At 34.5% G+C, this 21,425-nt stretch overlaps 1 protein-coding gene across 7 annotated transcripts in view; it reads right to left on the minus strand.

Annotated features, from left to right (window-relative positions):
* The window catches only part of LOC149542221 (putative UDP-3-O-acyl-N-acetylglucosamine deacetylase 1, mitochondrial), a 149,784-nt gene that overhangs the window by 113,175 nt on the left and 15,184 nt on the right, over positions 1–21,425 (minus strand). For all 7 annotated transcript variants that reach the window (XM_089797237.1, XM_089797235.1, XM_089797233.1 and 4 more), the window contains exon 4: positions 12,857–12,958. In XM_089797237.1, the coding sequence (XP_089653363.1) occupies positions 12,857–12,958 (102 nt within the window). The remainder of the gene's footprint in view (positions 1–12,856; positions 12,959–21,425) is intronic.

Genomic DNA, 21,425 nt, shown 5'->3' on the forward strand with positions numbered 1-21,425 from the left:
CAAGCTCTCACAAGCGAAGTTGATAAAATGAAGAAACCTAAATTCAAAGAGAAAAGGAAGCATATAGATTACTCTAAAATATAGTGCTTTAGATGTGACAACAATTACGAAGTAATTGGCAAAATACTTGCTTGTTATTAACAGGGACCGAAAGGTCATTATATACAAAAGAATAAAATGATGTTTCCTTAGGAAATTATTGTAAAGAATAGAAACATTCTATCCTAACAGAGAACTAAAAAAGGAAAGCAAACTAAAGCTAACTAGATATTTACAATAGATTACCATTAACTAAAAATAGGCAACTATCTATTATCGTAATACCCTCCCTTAATGGTTAATCTATCTAGAACGCCAAGCTGTCCTCTGAATTTGACAAACTTATCAGGACCAAGAAGCTTGGTGAGAATGTCTGTAGTCTGATCTTTGGTAAGAATATACTGCAAATCTATAGTCTCGTCTTCAACCAGCTGTCGTATTTAATGATAGTGAACGTCTACATGATTGGTTCGTTCATGGAAGATTGGATTTCATGCCAGCTTGATAACACCTTTGTTATCAACAAATAGAGTAGTCGATCCTGCTGGTGACATCTACATATACCCAAGCATTCGACAAAGCCAAACAGCTTCACATCCTGCCTTAATAGTCCCTCTGTATTCAGCCTTTGTACAGGAGACAGAAACTGCCTACTACTTCTTACTGGTCCATGTGACTACACCGGATCCCAAACTAAGCACATCCAACAGTTGACTTTTTATCATCAACAGAGCTTACCCAATTGAAATCTATGTGCCCAATGAGTTTAGGATTATAACTTCGAGAGTACAGAGGTCCATAATCTGAAATGCCCTTCACATTACAAAGCACACGCTTCGCTGCCATCCAATGATCAGCCTTAGGAGTTGTCATAAAGCATAAAATATAGCTGACTGCGAAGCTAATATCAGGCCTAGTCGCAGAGAGGTAGATGAGGCTGCCTACTAGTTTCCTATATGTAGTATCATCAATGGAAGGAGAATCAGACTTCGCAAAGAACTTGAGACCTTTCTCCATAGGTGTAGATGCAGGCTTGCAATCCTCCGTACAAAATTTGTCTAACAAGGCCCTAGCATATTTGGATGCCAAACCTCAACACCTAGGCTATAATACATGAGCCCAAGGTCAGTCATATCAAAAGAATGGCATAAATTCTATTTGATTCCATGAATCAAGGATGTCGAGCTATCAGTGATGATCAAATCATCCACATAAATAACCAAAAGGACGATGTCATTGTCTGTAGTCTTGATGTACAGATTTGAGTTTGAAGAACTCTTGAAGCCTTGATCATTGAGGTGCATATCAATATTTATGTACCATGCCCAAGGGGCCTGCTTCAAGTCATAAAGGGCTTTTACCAATCTGCGAACTTGATAGTATTTACCAGCAACCTTGAAACCAAGAGGTTGCGTCATGTAGACCTCTTCATGGAGATCACCATTCAGGAAAGCACTCTTGACATCCATCTAATGGACCTTCCAACCAAACTATATTGCCATGGCTAGGACTAATCTAATAGTGCTCATCTTTGCAATAAGAGCAAAAGTCTCCTCATAATCAATACCCTGACGCTGAGAAAAATCCTTCGCCACTAAACGAGCTTTGTACTTATCCAAAGTACCATCCGATTCGTATTTGATTTTGTAAACCCATTTGCATCCAATGAGTTTCCTCCCTAGTGGAAGATCCAAAAGGACCCAGGTGTTGTTTTTTAGCAAACTCTAGTGTTCAGATTGCATGACTTGTTCCCACTCTGGAATTTCTTTAGCCTCGGAATATGTTTAATGTTCAAACGCACTGTGAATGTTGGCCATGAGAGCAAAGTTAATAGAATTTGTAGTTTTGCTCTTTTTCTGAACAGTTCTCCCATCTATGAGCTCATCATCACGAAGATCAGCAAGTGTCTTAGCCCACCACTTAGGCCGGATAGGAGAATGACCAACATTAGTATCAAGAGATGGTTGATGACCAAGTTCCTCGTCAAAAGAATCTGAATCAAACTCAGGTGAAGCATCTACAAAGCTAGGTGATCCTACAGGAGAAGTTGGAGGTGTCTGTACAGGATTCATTGGTATAACTAGAGCTGCAGGAGCTACTGGAGCCCTCCCATCAGGTGGACCTAATGGGAGTCGAACTCCCAAATGATGAGCCTCTATACACTGGTCTACTAGATCAAGAATAGGAGAAGCGGGCATGAAAGGTCCTCGCTACTCATCAAAGACTACATCATGACTAAAGATGAGATGAGATATCTCAACATCGATCGGGTAGTAGGCTTTGTGAAGACTATTGTATCCAGCAAACATGTGTTTCTGACTCTTGGCATCCAACTTGGTGCCTGACACATCAGGGATCCAAACAAAAGCAAGGGAGCAAAAAACCTTCAGGTGACTGATTCTAGGCTTGCAAGCTGACCAAGCCTCTTCCAGAGTTTTACCTTTGACCGCCAATGTGGGTGACCGGTTCAACAGATAAACTACAGTGTTAACTGCTTCTTCCCAAAACTTCTTCGGAACATGTCTGTGTTCGAGCATGGATCAAGCCATCTCGATGATTGTCATGTTCCGATGTTCAACTACACTGTTTTGTTGTGGCGTTTGGAGTGTGGTTAACTAGTGTTTGATGCCATATGTATCCAAGAAGCTGGAGAAAAAATTAGAACAAAATTCCTGGCCCCATCGTTTGATCTAAGAGTAATAATAGATTTCCTAGATTCTTTTTAAACTAAAGGTTTAAACTTTTGAAATACAGGAAATGCATTTGATTTCTTTTTAAGGAAATACACCCACATTTTTCTATTGAAATCATCAACAAATAACAGAATATACTTGGACCCAAGAACATGAGTGGCCATAGGGCCGCAGATATCAGTATGAACAAGTTGAAGTACCTGAGAAGCTCGCCATGAATCGCCACCGGTGAAAGGTGTTTGATGTTGCTTCCCAGCCTGGCACGCATCACAAACTCCAAGCTGTTGAGTCTGAATCTCTAGCAATCCATGAACAAGCTCATTCCGAGCAAGCTGTAAGAGATAATGCACTTTAAGTGACAAAAGGAGTGGCCATAGGACCACAAATATCAACATGAACAAGCTGAAGTACCTGAGAAGTGTGGCATGAATCACCAATGGTGAAAGGTGTGCGATGTTGCTTCCCACCCTGGCCTACATCACAAACTCCAAGCTGTTGGATCTGTATCTCTAGCAATCCAAAAACAAGCTCATCCCAAGAAAGCTATGAGAGATAATGCACATTTAAGTGCCCATATTGCTGATGCCAACGTGTGCTAATAGAAGACTACCGAGCAGCCATTGCTAAGTCCCGGGAATCACCAGAATCAATAAGTTTGAAAAGACCATGATCCTCAAGACCCACTGCAATAGTAGACTGAGTCGCTTGATCAATGACAGTGCACTAATGTGAACTGAAGGTGACATCCAAGTGTGGAGAATGTTGCGGCAACGGACTGACTAAGAGTAGATTTAGTTCGATCCCTGGAACGTAGTACACATCAAGGAATATGAGATTCCTCCGAGCAAATTGAATCTAAATGTTGGCTTTGCCAACAACCGTGTACTCTTCTCCGCCACTTCAAATAAAAAAGTTTGAATAAGGCTAGTAGTCAGTAAACCAGTCTCTGCAGTGAGTGAAATGACGAGAGGCACCTGAATCAATGTACCAGGCAGATGACTTCACATGATTTGCAGGTCTTCTAGCCATTAAGACATAAAAGGCAGACTCTGCCTGCTCAATGTGCTTTGCATTGTTCGCTTTGGGTTGTGAATCTGATTGCTTAGATTGTGCAGCTAAGCGTTTCCGACATTCAACCTTCATGTGTCCAAACTTGTGGAAGTAGTTGCATTGAATGTTCTTCTTTCAAAAACCATTTAATGTTGGAGCAAAAGACTTCTGCTAAGATGGTTGTTGAAACTTGCCTTTATTCTTTTGAAAGGATTTTGCTGCAAAGGTTTGCTCTATGGAGGTGGAATTGGAGTTGCTACCAAACTGTGGTTTCCACCGATCTTGCTGAAGAAATAGGGTGCAAAGATCAGTGAACTTCAAATCAACACCAGAAGATGTGATGTTGAGAGTCTCGATAAAATACTCATAGGATTTTGGTAAACTCGGAAGAGTGATAACCACAATATCCTCTTCCTCCATTTTGCAACCGATGGCATGTAACTGGTCACGGATTTCCTGAATCCGATTCAGGTGTGCCTGGAGTGAGGTACGCTCATCCATGACAATAGAAAACAAAGTATTTTTTAGAAAGAAAGCTTTGCTTTTGTTAGAAGTCTCTTGAAGACCTTTGAGATGTGTCCAGATCTCAATAGCTGTCTTGTCGGATGGAATTTGAGAAAGCTGATCAACCACGGATATCTTGAGAAGCATCACTGCCTCTCGATTATTCAGATCCCATGTATCTTGATCAGGACCAAGAGAAGTCGAACGCTTTGTAACACCCAGAACAAGTTGATCGGTGTTCCCATATTAAAAAATTGTGATGATTCGCTACTTCCAAGTGCCATAATTTTGACCATCGAATTTGGATTTGTGCTCGAGTAGAATGTTTGTCAGAGATGCCATGGCACGTTTTTTAATGAAAAACTATGAAAATCTATGAAGGCACATTCTTTGAAGCAAAAAATGAAAGACCCAAAAAACATTGGAGAGTGACTCGAAAGAGAGCTTGAATAATCAAGAAGGAATATGGTGTTGTTTCCTAGATCCCTTGGCTCGAAAATTGAAGCACGAAAAATCAAGGCACCCAGAAAAATCTGATGACGACCCAATTGAGCTCTCAAAAAACCCACCAAAAATCTAAAATCAAAATAATTTTCGAGCTCAGAAATTAGGGTTTTAAAGAAAACCCTAGCTAGCGGCCATTCATGGTCAAAATTGCAGAAAAATGGTGTTTCACAGGCAGAAATATGCCTAATTTGTCATCACACACACTAGTTTGAGGTCGTCAATGGTTGAGGGGAGAAAATACAACACAGAGAGTGTCTAAAGCGTGCATGAGGGATCAAACCTGCAGCCAAAACGTGATCAGCTACCCAAGTTTTTCCTGTGATCAGTTGCGAGAAAATGCTTACAGTCATGAATAACAGAAAGAACACCCAAGGAAACGCTCAGAATAAAGGTTAGTGGCAAACAAATAACCAACTGAAAATCACAATTTGCAAATCGCCTCAATTTTTAGGTTGGAAGCAAAATTCGCGTTTTTTTCTTTCAGACCTGCAAGCCCAAGCCAAGATCACAAGCAAAACGAACACCCTAAAAAAATCAGAGATTGTTTGAGTTTTAATAAATTAGTGATATTTTTCTCTGAAACCCCTAGCCGAAAATATTGTAGAATCTCCAAGATTCGTATGGATGAAAGTCTTCACAAAAAAACAAAAAGTGTAGTCAGGTTCATGTGAAAATCTCAGAAATAATTTCAAAAAAAATTAACAAATAATTTCACAAGAAATTATAAATTTTTCGAAAAAATTTGAAGTATTGGCTCTAATACCATATTACAAAGTAATTGGTAAAATACTTGCTTGTTATTAACATAGACTGAAAGGTAATTATATACAAAAGAGTAAAACGATGTTTCCTTAGGAAACAATTGTAAAGAATAGAAATATTCTATTTTAATAGAGAAAGCTAAAAAAACGAAAGCAAACTAAAGCTAACTAGATATTTACAATAGATTACCATTAACTAATAATAGACAACTATCAATTATCGTAATAACAACTATGGTCACTTAACATCTCAATGCCCTGATAGTCTGAAACATCAAGCATCCTTTCTGGATATAGATTCAGAGATATGTCTATTCTAAAAGAACTTCAAACTATCCATAACATGTGTGAAATATTGAACTAAGAGGGAGTTCTCTATTTCTTCTTATCATCTTCATCAAACTGTGAAATAAATTTAAAGCGCTTTCAAAGTGAACTTGGCATGCTTACAATTTCTAAGATAGAATCTTAGAATACCAAATTATTGTAATATTTTTAAATAAATCTAACCTTAAAATCATGTTTATTTGTTTGAATTTTCAATACATACTATAATAGTTATGTGCCTTGATTTTTTCTTCTGAGAATGTTATTCTAGGAATAAGGAGTTAAAAGCAATCTTAAATGAAGAGCTCAGATGATTTATATTTAGAGGGAGTTAAAAGTCTTTGTGAGCGACTATAGTTTAAATGGGCCTCTCCCTGTGTACATCATGAGGAAGTGATGACTTCCAAATGATGTCACTTGTATTTGCAAAAGTTATTGAATGTTATTCCAGGAACAGAGAGTCTGATACTTCTTCAAAAGCAATATTAAACAAAGAGCTCAAATGATTGATATTCAGAGGGAGTTAAAAGTCTTTGTGAGTGACTATAGTTTAAATGGGCCTCTCCCTATGTACATCAAGAGGAAGTGACGACTTCCAAATGATGTCACTTGTATTTGCAAAAGTTATTGAATGTTATTCCACAAACAATGAGTCGGATACTTCTTCAAAAGCACTCTTAAATGAAGAGCTCGGATGATTGATATTCAGAGGGACTTAAAAGTCTTTGTGAGTGACTATAGTTTAATTGGGCCTCTCCCTATGTACATCATGAGGAAGTGGAAACTTCCAAATGATGTCACTTATATTTGCAAAAGTTATTGATAGTCTTACAATAACTTAACTTTCTATCATAATGGATATCTTACGATGTCTATGCAGATCATGATAGATTATACCTTGCATGGTGGATGTTTATATGTAGTATTACACCGGCATGGGGGTGCACCAGTGCGAGGGGACGAGTTTTGGGTGTGGCAAGAAAAAGGGCCTCAATTTGGAGATGGTGGGGGGGGTGGGGTTTGCATAGTATATAGATATGACTAAAAAAGCTAATTATGAAATGATACTTCAATATAACATACCAAATATAGTTGAATATAGAAAATTGAAATGCAATTCACGAAATAAGTTCAAACCAGAAACTTCATAACCATTACCAATGACCATTGAACTTAGTAAAATACTAAAAATTTTAAACATAATGATAATAATGATAATGATAAATGATAAATATAAACCACACATAGTACCATGTTAGGGTTCCCTTGCTAAAAGAAACAATAAAAAACAATTGCAAAAAATGTTTTTTTTTTTAACTTTTAGCCAACATGCCAGCCGCACCCCATGCGCACCCTAACCACACCCCACACAGACCCAAGTGTGCACCCCGCACCCCGAATGCACCCACATCCCCACATCCCACCCGGGTGCTCCAACTGGTGCAGTCGTGGTGCGGCTAAACTTTTTGTGTGGTTGGGGTACTCGAGTGCGTGACGTACCCACACCAAGGACTTATAAACACCCGATGTGCTAGGTTTTTGACCTGGGTGTACACATCCAAGTTACACTGCTTATATGGTAAGCATTGTGAGAATGCGTGTGCACATACCTTATAATTTATAAACATTTTTAAGTATATGGCAAATGTTATGTGAATTGATGTTCTAGAGGCCATTACATAGAGTACGTGATGAATATCATACAACTTGATATTCTGGAGGCCATTGCACACAATACTTGGTGAATATCTTGCATCTCATTCTGGAGACCATTACTCAAAGAGTATTTGGTGAATATCATATGTTGATATTCTGTAGACCAATACTCGAATGTGATGGTGAATATCATATGTTGATATTCTACAAACCATTACCTTATCGAGTACATGGTGAATATCAAAAATTGATATTCTGGAGACCATTACTCAAAGTATTCGATGAATATCACATGTTGATATTCTAGAAGACCAATATTCATGATATCAAATGTGATATCACATGGTGAAAAACTTATGGGATATCAAATAAGATATCCTTAAATTGTCATTTGCGATATTACATTGAAGTGATCTTTATTGTTGTGTTTATCCTCCCCAATTAAGGGGGAGTATTAATGTTTTATAGCTTCAGTCGGATAAAACATAAGATATAAACATAAAGGTAAACTCTTAGATTAAATATTATATATATATATATATATATATATATATAATCTCATGATATTCAAATATATATATATATATATTCTTCTCCAAGATCTATAATTGTAAATCAAAAATTTTATATGTATACTAACATTCAAATAGTTGCTATATCCATTGAATGTCTATGTTAATGGTCTCTAAGTATTTGTGCATGTTCCATGCTTTAATATACTACATGTGTGGACCTTACAAGGCTGAGGAAATTGATGTTTATCAAACAAGTTATGATGACTAGTCTTATCCGCTTATGTTTAGGTGTTTCCTCCAACATCGTTCATACTATGTGAACGTGACGTGTTTGTTATCTCGAGTTTGACCAATATAATCAATTATCACTAAAACTTGATCGATGCGTCGGTATGTGGTTACATCAGTTGTATGAAAGTAAGGGATCACGTCCCTATATTTCATGCCCCCTACTTACTATATTTTTGTCAATCATCTTAGCTAATAATAGGAAAACATTTTTTCAAATTGGTACAATCTTTTAATAATGAACAGTTACTTCTCCAACATATGCAATTCAAGTCATCACACTTTTCATCATTGGGATATGACATAATATAGTCTACTATAAATATTTAGTATGGTTTGCCACATAATATATATGATAAGTAGTAACATATAGCAAAGGATAATAGTTGTATCAACATATATTGATTACAAATATTCTCTAAGTTTGTCATATATAAGATCTTATAGATATTATATACAACTAGCTTAAGAATCCTTGTGGATAAATCAGTGAAACAAGTTGAATGAATCCGATAGACAAATTTAACACATTTGTATTCCTTTGCCCGAAGGGCCCATAAAATGAGGTTTGACCTAAGAATATGAGTTGTTAATAGGTTTACTATGACATACATTATACCTCCAAATGTATGACCCACCTCCTGAAACTTGTGATAATTTTCTGGTGTGTCACCATTAAGGAGATGCTACATCAATTTTTAAGTTATTGGCACCTTGCCCTGCCACTAAAGTTTGATCACTGGTATCAGCCATTCTTGCACAGTACAATCTAATTTCTTGCTATTATAAAATAAAGGGAAAAACTAGGAACATCAAGTATACAAGTGCAAAAAAGTGATACAGAAATATTAAAATAGATTGCTAAACTTGTTTCTATATTTCTTTAAAAAAAATTATAAAATTTCATCCTACAGTTGAAAAAAATCATGAAAGTCTCAAAAAATTAATTGAAGGACTCAAGAATGGTATCAAATGTTTATCTTAGATGCTTAGAACTCTTTTGTAGAAGCTATCTAACACCCAACAAACAATCCTCTTCAAAAATAATAACCTTGCCTTCAAAATGCCAAAACATAGACCAAATGAGAAGAGAGCCTAGCTGCAAACAAAATGAGAAGAAAAAGAATGAATAGCCTCTTTTAGGGTTTAGGAAAAAAAATAGAATTTATAAATTTATTTAACACATGTTCTAATGTGCTTTAAGTTGTTTTCTCATCCCAAAAGTGTCAGCTTTGACGTTGGGCCGATGGATTCATTTAATAGCTCATGGATGCCAACTACACATCCATTGAGCATTCAGATGCCCAAGATGCGCTTATTGTGAGCATGCACAGGGCATCCATCACTACATCCACATCAAGACACATCTGCCTCAAAATGCAAGCCAGAGTGCTACGAATCAGAAACTTAGTTTATTAACAAAATTTTGGACAACGAACTACTGATCAATCTTGTCTTTGTGTGTCATATTTACAATACTATTTCACATATTCTAATTCATCCGGCCATGTGAATTCTTGCCCTTGTTGCATTTGAGCTAAACTCTCTTTTCACATGTTGTCTAGTCTAGACTTGGTACCAACAATAAACCTTGAATATCTAACCTCTAGTGCAATAATTCTAGCCATAGCAGCATTGAAGATTCCCATTTGTAGTTTCTATCCATCATCTATTGACAGAAAAATGATTGGTGAAACCATATCAAATTCTTCCAAACATTCTTTCAAGGCTTCAAATTGTATCTACCCATTCAGAATTCCACGAATTGACCAATGCTATAATCTATGAAAAGAACCAATCTTAGCTATAATTGATTACTCCCTATTTTCAAAATATCGCAATAAATCCATAGCTACCCTGACCATATTGTTTATGGACCTGAGGAATGGGGGAACGATGTAATTAATCATAGAATTCACATAGTGTATTGTCTTGGCTGTCATCGTCCCTATATGGGCTTTAAGATGGGTATGATTTCTGTACATCTATGTGTATATACTAATATGTTAGCAAGAAATACTAATCTATTAAGAGAATAAAAGCATTAACTAACAAGATCAATATAACATATATGAGAGACTAAAGAGGAACCCCTAATAAGGAATGTGAGCCAAATGAATGGACTCTCCCAATAGGAATTAGCTCAAACTTGCTCTATGTTTCAATGGTTGGGATGAGTAACGGAAAATTGGTAGTTTTGTGAGCTCTCAATTTGGCATTATAAGGGTATGGTTGATGGCTTTTGGTTCTCAAACTAACATTATAACTTTAACTCAAAGATTGTGATGAAATGGCTTGGGAGGGGATCCAATTTATAGGCTAAGGGTTTGAGGGTTTGAGGGCTAAGATGCAAGGATGGGGAAAATCTCATGGAGGGCTTAGATTGCATGAGAGGAGAGCACATGGATTGTGCTTCTTTACAGCCAATCAGAGAGTGACACATGTCACAGGGTGAGTGGATGGAGGAAAGGGCAAAGATGAATCAACAAAGTAGGCTCAAGGGATAATATCTTCATAAAGACCCTTCATAATGGCTTTTAAGAGCAATGAATGGGCTTGTAAGAGTCTTTTATGGCTTTGTAAGAGCATTGAAAGCTTAGTGGTTGGGATATTTTGGAGGGAGTTGAGATTGTTGACTTTGCTTGGCTTAGGAAAGTCTTAAGCTTACTTAGGGAATGTGACAAGGTTAGGGGTGGGATTAGAGGTGATTTAGGATTAGATTAAGGATGTTAGAGATATGCAAGTGGATGGCATTTAATGAGGGTGGGTGAGTTAGTGGCTAAGCTTGGTTAGTATGGGTGAATGGGGTGGATTAGGCTAAAAAGTGGGTTTAGGATAGTTTAGGGGTTATTAGATTTGAGGGCTTTATTTATCAAATAGATTTATTTAATAAATGGGGATTTTGGAATTAGATAGAAGAATAGGATTAATTGATAAATAATGGGTTATTTGATTTGTCAATTAGGACTATAGATGATTAATTAAATTAATCAGCTAGGGGATGGCAAAAGGATTAATTAAATTAATCAGCTAGGGGATGGCAAAAGGATTAATTAAATAGGAATTTAATTAATGATGCCTTTAGAAATAGCTAAATAAGATTACCGAAGTGGTGTAATCAGATTTAGGTGTCTACACTATGTAGAGGCTACAACACATCCTGCTAGCTGCCATGTACACCTCCAATTTGCTCTTTATCTTTTCAAATCTATATTGAAATACAGTGCTCAAGGCACCTGAAAACTTGTCTTTAGTCATAAACCTTGATCTTACCGAGGCTTCTTCTAGTACTTCAATTCTGCCAGAATATTTGTCTGATTTTACCTGATCCTCAACATACCTAGTGCTGCATGAGTATGGCCTGCTAACAACCATGCTTAATTAATCTCACATTTTCCATTTACAGAAATCTCTACACCATTCTTCTTCAAATTCTCATTCTCTTCAAAGAGATCTTCTGTAGCTGCTTGACTAAACATGAGCAAAGAAATCTCTAGGGCTAAAATATTTTTTTAATTTTTGTTGATGGGTGTATCGCTCATCTCCTGAGATAACTCTAAAAATTTGGCTTCTTAGATTTTGGGTGTACCTCTGATCTCTTCAGCTAATGAATCTGCATTGAGAGGTAAAATTTGCAAGGGCAAAAAAGTTAAAAACACAAGGAACATATACTCATTTCCAAAAACTCGGATACCCGTCTTTTCAAAAATGGAAACTTGCACTCTGTTGCTGCTAATTTTGTTATATTTAAATTAATGATAACCCCACAAAAATTTTAATTGAATTTTCGATTAACTAAGCATGTTTTAATTTTCAAAGTTTTTGTAAATACTTTTAAAATAAAAGCCTTTTATTTTTATTTAATTTTTACAAAACTTTATTTTATTTTGAACAAGGTTTTTGTTTTACTTGTGCAATATATTGCTTTACATCCAAAATATATAAATTTATATTGCCATTTAAAAATTTTGAAATATCTAAGTCAAGTCTTTGTTATTACATTTATAAGTGTAATACAAAATGTTTTGAAGTGTAACTTACCTTTAGTCAGGCCTTTTGTAGGATAGTACATGTGATGTCATATCAATATGCATATGAATTTTATTTTACTTTGAATCTCTACTGATATAAGTTTTCAGCCTTTTACCTATACATGACATATTTATATGTATGATAAACTTTTACGAGCTTTTCAAAGTCCAGACTTAACTATTATTGGGCTCTTTACTGTATATTGCAAGTTTTTAAACTCATAAAATGTTTTCTCAAACCCGATTTTTGCTTAAATAGATGCATTTGGACTTCATTACAAACTTGTAACAAAGCAGTCAGCAAACATTATTTATTATCTTATTAATTGGGCCCCCTTTATTAATTAATTAAAGGTCCTTAATAATTAACCAACCTAATTAAGACACTTAATGAAAATTGGGGACATTGCAGTCTATGAACTGGTGTTTTCACTACCACTTAAGTCACACATAAACAAAAAGTATGATGCAAAACTAAAACGAACCTGTTCATATACACAGAATGTCCTTGAAGGTGCAACTTTCTCCTTGTATGTCATGCTGTCCACAGGAGACCAAGAGAACCATTGGCAACCAATCGCAGGTACCTGCACGATAAAAGGCCATACCATTAGTGAACCCAATGTCAATCTGCTTGTAGAAACTACTCCAAACCTACAACAATAAACAACAAATAACTGAGCTAAAGTTTTAAAAACTACCCTCCTACTCGACAAATGCCAAATATTGCAAGTCCTAGGAAACCAAAACAATGTTTCCCTAGCTTTTCGGAGAGCAAAAAGGAATCAAGCAAATACAAAATCAGATATTATTCAAGAAATGACACAAAAAGGTAACTATTGAGGTAAAACTTAATGTGTTAAAAAATCTAAGTTGATATGTACCACCCTCTGCAAAGGGTAAGTCTAACAAATTAAGCATTAACGCATCATTTCATGAAATGGTTTATGTCAATGCAAGACTAATACAGTTAATTTTATATATACATATATTGTAAATATATTGAATGGGTATCGATTGGAACTTGTTGATGACATAGAAGCAATGAAAATGTAAGAAAATCAAGTAAAAGGAAATGGAAGTGTCTAATGAAGCTCAATAAGTGTTATTGATGAATTAGGTCTAGAAGATGATAGAGAATACTATTCAATAATGAATACTATTAAAAGGCCCCAACGATGACAAATAATATGTTCAAAGGTCTAGATTAATTGGTGTAACAAAAAATACTCATCAATGCATTATCCTAGCAATTAAGACAACAAAAAATCGTCCATAATCATATCACTCTTTTAGGTATTATTTTGATTCACTTGCCATTGCTTGATGTCAAACTAATTGATCAGAATTGCAGGGAATGTTTGTAAACAACACATCAATTATAAGACTGATATTTTACATAGTGTGAATATTAAGTGCAAATATAATCGATAAATAAATTTCTAAAAGGGTTAATAGTGAAATTCTACTAAGTCAGCAAAGGACTGCTACAAAGAGCACAAGAACCAGAAAAAAAAAAGACATGAAAGCTATATATATCTTAGAAATTGTATAATGTCTTTGATATGTATTTAGACATTGTAATCTAAAATTCTGGTAAGCAGAAATGGTGTAGTTCACTCTATGGACTTTAAAATCCAAAAGGAGACTTTTAAGACTCTAATCTCCCCATTTTGGGATGATATACCCGTCACTTTTACTATCATTGTATATTTATCTATTAGACCCTATCAGGTACTTTGGTGTACATGTTAGCTTTTAGTAATCTTTAAAATGTGATACTATGATATGTAGAGTATGTTACAAGATTCAAGAATTGGTAGATTACCGGATTTCCGGATGATTGATTGATTAACAGAGGAACAATTGTGTTCCTTATAAAGAATTACAAAGACGTTGTTTCTAAAAGAAACAACGTAGACTAAAGATGAATTTAGAAACAAATCTAAAGACAGGATAGGAAACATTCCTATCTGGACTGAAGACAAAAGAGACAAGATAGGAAACATTCCTATCTAGACTGATAGACGGACTACAAACAAGTAGTTGACCATTATAGAAAGTATTTAACTAAGGAGATAATATCTTAATAAAGATATTAAAAATATTATCTTAATACCCTCCCTTAATAGTCAACATATGGATGTCAGAACATTCTATGATAACTGAGACCCTCCTTGGATCTACAGAATGCTGAAACCAAGAAGCTTTGCCAGAAGAGTGCTATGACTCAAAACAAATTACAAAACTTCGTTTTTGTGGAAAAAACAGTAAAACCCAGAATCTCACACAACCTTGCATATTACAAACAACATGAAATGATTTTTGAGGAGAAAATCAACAAACCCAAAAAAAACAAAAATAGATTCAGAAGGCGAAAAATGCAGCTTCGCCTTGATCAGGAAACTCGACAACTTGTGTTGTTGGCTAGGAAGCATTTTGCCTTGCTTGGGCAGCCAAACATTTTCGACACTCGAACTTCATATGGCCAAACTTGTGACAGTAATTACACTCTACATTTTGCTTCGTAAAGCCATCCAAGGATTGAGCAGAAGGTTGATGATAGAAAGGCTGAGAAGATTGATGGTTGCCGATGTTCTGTTGAAAGGATTTTGTAGCAAATGTTTGCTCTAAGGAGGCTGTAGTAGCACTACTGCCAAAGTGTTGTTTCCAATGATCCTACTGCAGAAGTTTGGTGCATAATTCTAAAAACTTCAGATCAACATTAGTTGACGTGATGTTGAGTGTTTCTATGAAGTGCACATAGGACGATGGTAGACTTTTCAGAGTGATGACTACCATATCCTCTTCCTCCATTTTCCAACCAATAGCTTCGAGTTGATCGCGGATGTCCTTAATCTTTGTCAAATGCTCTTGCAAGGACATACGTTCATCCATCATAATGGAGAACAACTAATTCTTCAAAAAGAATGTCCGACTTTTGTCAGATGTTTCATGCAGCTCCTTTAGATATTTCCAAATTTCTACAGCTAACTTGCCAGAAGGAATCTGTGGTAGTTGATCATCGATAACAGAGAGCTTAAGAAGCATAACAGCCTCTCAATTGCAATCATCAAACTTGTCCTGTCCTGCTTGGTCGGAGGTCGAACGAGTCTTTGTGCCTAGAACAAGCTCATCCAAATGACGATATTCGAAAATGGTTAATATGTGCTGCTTCTAGTGATTATAATTGTCGCCATTGAATCATAGACTACCCTCCAACATCAAATTAGTCAAAGATGCCATTTGCATGAAGTTCAAAGCAATGTTGAGGCTAACCCAAAAAAATGACAAGTGCCCAAAAGATTAGACGGAAAACCCGGAAGGAATCTGCAGTCACAATGTAAATCCACCAGCCCAAAAATCAAGGCACGAAAAAACAAGGTACCCAAAAAATTCTGACAAAGACCCAGATGAGGTCTCGAAAAACCCACCAAGAATTTATAAACAAAAAAAATTTTCGAGGTCAAAAACTAGGGTTTCGAGCAGAATAACAGTCGGCAGCCAGGGAGGTTGAATAAGTAGAGAAAATGGTAATTTCTTGGAAATAAATGGTTGTTTTTTCTTTAGAGTTCTACTAGAGGCAGAGGCCGCACTGAAGATTGGAGTTTTAACTCCACAAATGGCCGAGATTGCAAGTTGTAGGTCGCAAAAGATGTTTGCACAAAAAACACAAAAAACGACCTCCAAAAATCACGAGTTTGCAGATGGAAAATGACGATTTTGAAGGCAAAAAACTGTTGGTTTGTGTTCTAGATCGCAGCTACAGGGATGAACGCAAACGACGACGCTTTCTTTTAGTAGAAACACGGCCAAAGAAATGACAATTTTGAAGAATCGAGCGCACCAATGATGCCGCGAGTTGCAGACACGAATTGAGCAGGAAAGGACGTGGGTTGCAAATTGGAGACACAACTGTTCTAGTTGCGATATGCAAAGGGCAAACCACCAAAAAAGACACCAAGAAATCGCGATTTGAAGCTGTTGAAACAGTCGTCGTTTCCAATCATGCGATTTGTGGCTGCGATTTGTAGATGCAAAATAAAACATGAGCAACCTCCAACGATTTTGTTCAGAGTTCAACAGCCTCCATTTGCAGATCCATAAACCCTAGCCAAAACTTAGATGTGCACAGATAAATTTCTCAAAAAAGTAGACACCCTGGACGGGCTATAGAGAAATCCTTACAAATAATTTCAAAAAATTTAGAAGATAATTTCGAAAGAAATTATAAATTTTTCGAAAAATTCCTTATAATGGCTCTGATACCATGTTACAAGATTCAAGAATTGGCAGATTAACAGATTTCCAGATAATTGATTGATTAACAGAGGAACAATTGTGTTCCTTATAAAGAATTACAAGGACGTTGTTTCTTTTAAAAACAATGCAGATTGAAGATGAATTTAGAAACAAATCTAAAGACAAGATAGGAAACATTCCTATCTGGACTGAAGACAAAAGAGACAAGATAGGAAACATTCCTATCTAGACTGATAAATGAACTACAAACAAGTAGTTGACCATTATAGAAAATATTTAACTAAGGAGATAATGTCTTAATAAAGATATTAAAAATATTATCTTAATCGAGTAATGGATTATATCAGTTAGTAATTATTACTTACTAGCAGGAATGATGCTTTAATTGCTCCTAGTTAATAAATATAAATTACTTCCATGATGATGCTATATGATGTGTCTTCAAATGAGGGTTACTATATATTCATGATGATGAGTTCTTCATATTAGAATTTGATGCTATTTATACTCGTGAGTACCAACTCATACTTGCATGTGTACAGTGTGTGTTTGTTTTACATTTATAACTGATGTGCCTGATGTGTCATTGCCTATTTAGTTTTGATATATATGTACATGTATATGCTCGTCTTTTATGCAGGTTGCAAGTACCAGACATTGACTTCCCTGAATTGTCAGGATGAGCACACCCTATCGCAATAACTCAATGGTAAGAATGGGGAGATAATGTTAAGGTCCAATCCCAGCCAAGGCCTAATTACTTGTCCTAAGGAGGACATGTATCAAACAACCTACCCTTTTTCAACTGGTTCGTTTATGTTTGTATGTGTTGTTTGATTTTGGAATTTTGTCTATTTTGCTTGTATGTTTTTACGTAAATTTGGCTGTGATTTATTTGGTAAAAGGTTTAATTGTGATATTTGGATTAATCATATAATATTATAATTATTTAATATTATTTAATTAAAAGAAAGAATTATAATATCATCATATTTAATTAATTGTGAATTAATTAAATATGTGATTTTAATTTAAAAGACTTGATTTAAAAAGATTAAATGTGAAAGTTGGAACAAGGAAAAATTAATAAATTAAAGATTAAATATTGATTTATTATGAATATTTAATTGATGACAATAAAATTAGAGTTGCACATAATTAGTGGGCTTTAATTATTATTAATGCTTAAAATAATTATATGCAATTTAATGCACTTTAATTAATAAATTAAAATAAGCTTTTTTGTTAGAAACTTTAGTGGGGAATAAGTTATTTAATTTTAGAAAAAAGAAAGTATATTTATTTACCTTATTATAAAAAGATAATATCTATTTTGTGAAAAGAAAGCAAATAAATAAAAAACATTTATTTATTTAATACTTGAAGAAAGGGAAAAAAGAAATTATGTATTTCTTTTCTTTTAAAAAAAGGTAAAATGGTTTTTTTTTTTTTTAATTAAAAAAATAAAAATGAATATTTTATTTTAAGTTCAGTTGCCTTCTTTTTGAAGTTTACTCATTTTAGAAACTTTAGTTTTATTAGTTTTTTAATTTACATTGATTTGAGGAGAGAAGTTACAAGTTATACAGTTGAGTTTCGTCCTAATTATTATTAACAAATCAACTTGGCGTTTGAAGGTAGGGGTTTCCAAATCTCTTTGCAATTTATGTTGGAAAGATTGTCTTCTTTACGCTTTCTTGATTTTGAATTCAGCTTTGAGTTTGAATGAAGACCTTTGATTTTTTTACAGATAAAGATTTGTAAAGTTTTCTTGTAAGTTGTGTTTATCACATAATTGATACTTTGAGAAATTTTGTTGGACATATAAGCAGAGAAGATTTAAAAGAAATCATGGTCTTGGTATTTATAATTATTGTTTGACCATTTTTTCTAAATTTTATTAAAATAAGATGGAAGAAGGGGGCTCTACAACTGTATGACTTCTACAACCATACTTGTTGGCTCCTTGACCTCTTTTGTTAAGGTTGTAGCTTCAGTCGGATTGATTTTACAATGAGATACATTGTTGATAGTAAATCATCATTTAGATAAATATCTTATATATAATATATATTACATATGTAATGTAATATACATTATATATTATATTATATAATAATAATAATATATATATATATATATATATGGTTATTTATATTACTAATAAATTAATATATATTAACCAGTGATGATTAACCGTAGAGACATGTCTCATTTCCTCTCATATTTAATAAGCCTTCAATTTGCATTTTGAAAACAATCAATACAATGGCAATCGTTAGTACATTTGCAGCGATCCTAGAAACCAACATGGTATCAGAGCAAGGCTGCAAATGAAATGGAATTGCTTGTAATCTAAGATGGCGATGTGTTTGCAATCAAAGATTGGTATGGTACATAGGTATCTATGAAGATTGCAAAGATAAAGTTTTAAGAGACATACTTTCCTGTGACATATTCGTCAAAGAAGAGATCATTCAAGTGATTGAAATATTGATGGTGTCCTTGTCAATGGATGGTGTTCCATAGTTTTCTATCAGGCCGTATAGAATGGTGACTGTATGATGATCTTATTGGTGCAAATATTGATGTTGTCTACAAATAAAAACCCTCGCAAGTATCAACTCAAAAAAGATAAATGTGTTTGAACACCAATTAGTACAAACCATTGCCACTGTGATACTTCTTCGCACATAATTATAATTCTGGGTTGGCACAATAATCTTAAAGCATGGATAAACAAAGAAGTCTTTACAATTATATATCTATATATATATATATATATATCCACTCAACAACGAGTAGCATACAAAATATGATCTTTACTTCTTATCGTTTATCGATGCATACAAGACAAATCCAACTATTTGATTTGAATGAGATTGAAACACAGTTCTTTTTTAATTTGTTTGTCTTTTCCAAGACACGTGGGCAGTAAACTTATTTTGTTTCATTTGCTTCATATTATGTCGTGAGACTTCAGAACAAGCTTGGAAACTAAATTGATGGTCTTCTATGTATTTTTTTGAATCACGGTATCTACAATTACCAAAAAAAATAATAATAATAATTTATCGAGGAAGATAGGTATATGACCTTTTTGTCTTTCCTTCATAGCGAAATAGGAACTATTTGTCCCTCATGAAGTTGTCGTGAGCCTTCCTTTGATCACCACCACCCAACCTTCGTGAGCACACGAGCCCTTACCGCACTATGTAGGGGAACTCTCTAATAGAAATATCCACACCAAGTTGTGAAGACTACCAGCACTGAATAAATTGTGCCAAGTTGTGAAGAGATGTCGTCTTGCAACCGGAAATGATTGTAGTGCACAAAACGACATTGGTTAGATTACAAAACAAAAATCAGAATTATTTCATTATCAGCGGCGTTGAGAAGACACTCGATAGCTTTTCAAAACTATTACAATCTGCAGATGTAAAGTCAATTCTAGAAGCCATGTTGACATCCAAATATCCATTAAATCTAATAGGAGATTATATGAGTGGAGGAAGTTCCAATTATATGGAAGAATGAGAGAACATTAATATTTTATTGCGTGTTTAAATTCAAAAGTTTGTGGTGGCAGATATATTTGTCTTCATTAATCACAAGTCAAAGAGAATAGTAATAGTCTCACACAGAGATCATAGTCAGAGCATGAAAAAGACAATAGATAAGCCATTCTCAATGTAGTTGGGACCAAGAAAATAAAATAAAGCAATGATAATATGGTGTACATTGTCGGTCTCATATATTTGTCGTGTTTGAAGAAGTTGAAAAAAACTCAAGTTTCATATTTAAGACAAGGTCAACATATTCAAGACAATAACCCATCATCTATAATTATATCCTAACAATTATAATATTTAGCAAGTCTAAAACATTCTTATTAAATATTGAATTCGTATATCCTTATTTATTATCATTGTCACTTTATAAACCCAAAATTATAATCAAAGGAGGGTACCACTCTTTGGATCAAGGGCTTATAGAAATAAAAAGGCGGTGGCCTTTCAATGTTTGCCCCTCTTTATATATAACATATGACATGGAGATTAGGTAGGACAAAAGCAGCATTCAAAAAAGAAAGGGCAGAGAATAAAGATAGTTGTTGTCCTGCATTTTGTCACCACAAAATGTTGGTAACAACACGAAACTTTTTCAAGCTAGTTTCAGGTTTCTCTAAGCTTGAATTTGATATTCAATTGTTTAATGTTGATCAATCCATCCATTTCAATTCATATATCAAAGCATTTTACTAAAGGTCTTTGTCAAGTCTTTTTTTTTTTGCTTTTTGTCGAGCCTTTGCTTGATTTTTGAAGCCTTCATTGTCTGTTCTTTGCTTTTGAGTTTGCATTTGTTGGTTTTTTGTCCTTTGGTTTTGCTCATGTCATGCCGTTCATTTTTCCCTAGGTCAATCGAAATTCTCAGTCAAAAGATATGCTCGTTTTGGTGCCTCAAAAGTGGACCTTTTTAGTGCAAAAGCATGAATTAAAAATATGATGTTATATTTTCAATTTGACTTCCACTTTTTGAAAAATATAACTTATATTCACTTTTTGTTATGTTTTTAAGTTACTTTAACTTTAAATTTTTAACTTAAAGTGACTATAGTGCACGTTATGTTATAATCTTAGTTGAGTTACTTTTTAATTTTTCACTTAAATTAACTATATAGTTTCATTTTAATTTTTGGTTTTTAAAACAAAAGTTTATTTAAAAATGTTATTTTTTAAATGATGTTTATATGTTACATTTCTAGATATGATAAATAAATATTATTTGTGG

Source organism: Cupressus sempervirens, chromosome 8 (genome assembly GCF_028749045.1).
Source record: "Cupressus sempervirens isolate cs-2001-9-10 chromosome 8, ASM2874904v1, whole genome shotgun sequence".
Lineage (NCBI taxonomy): Eukaryota > Viridiplantae > Streptophyta > Pinopsida > Cupressales > Cupressaceae > Cupressus > Cupressus sempervirens.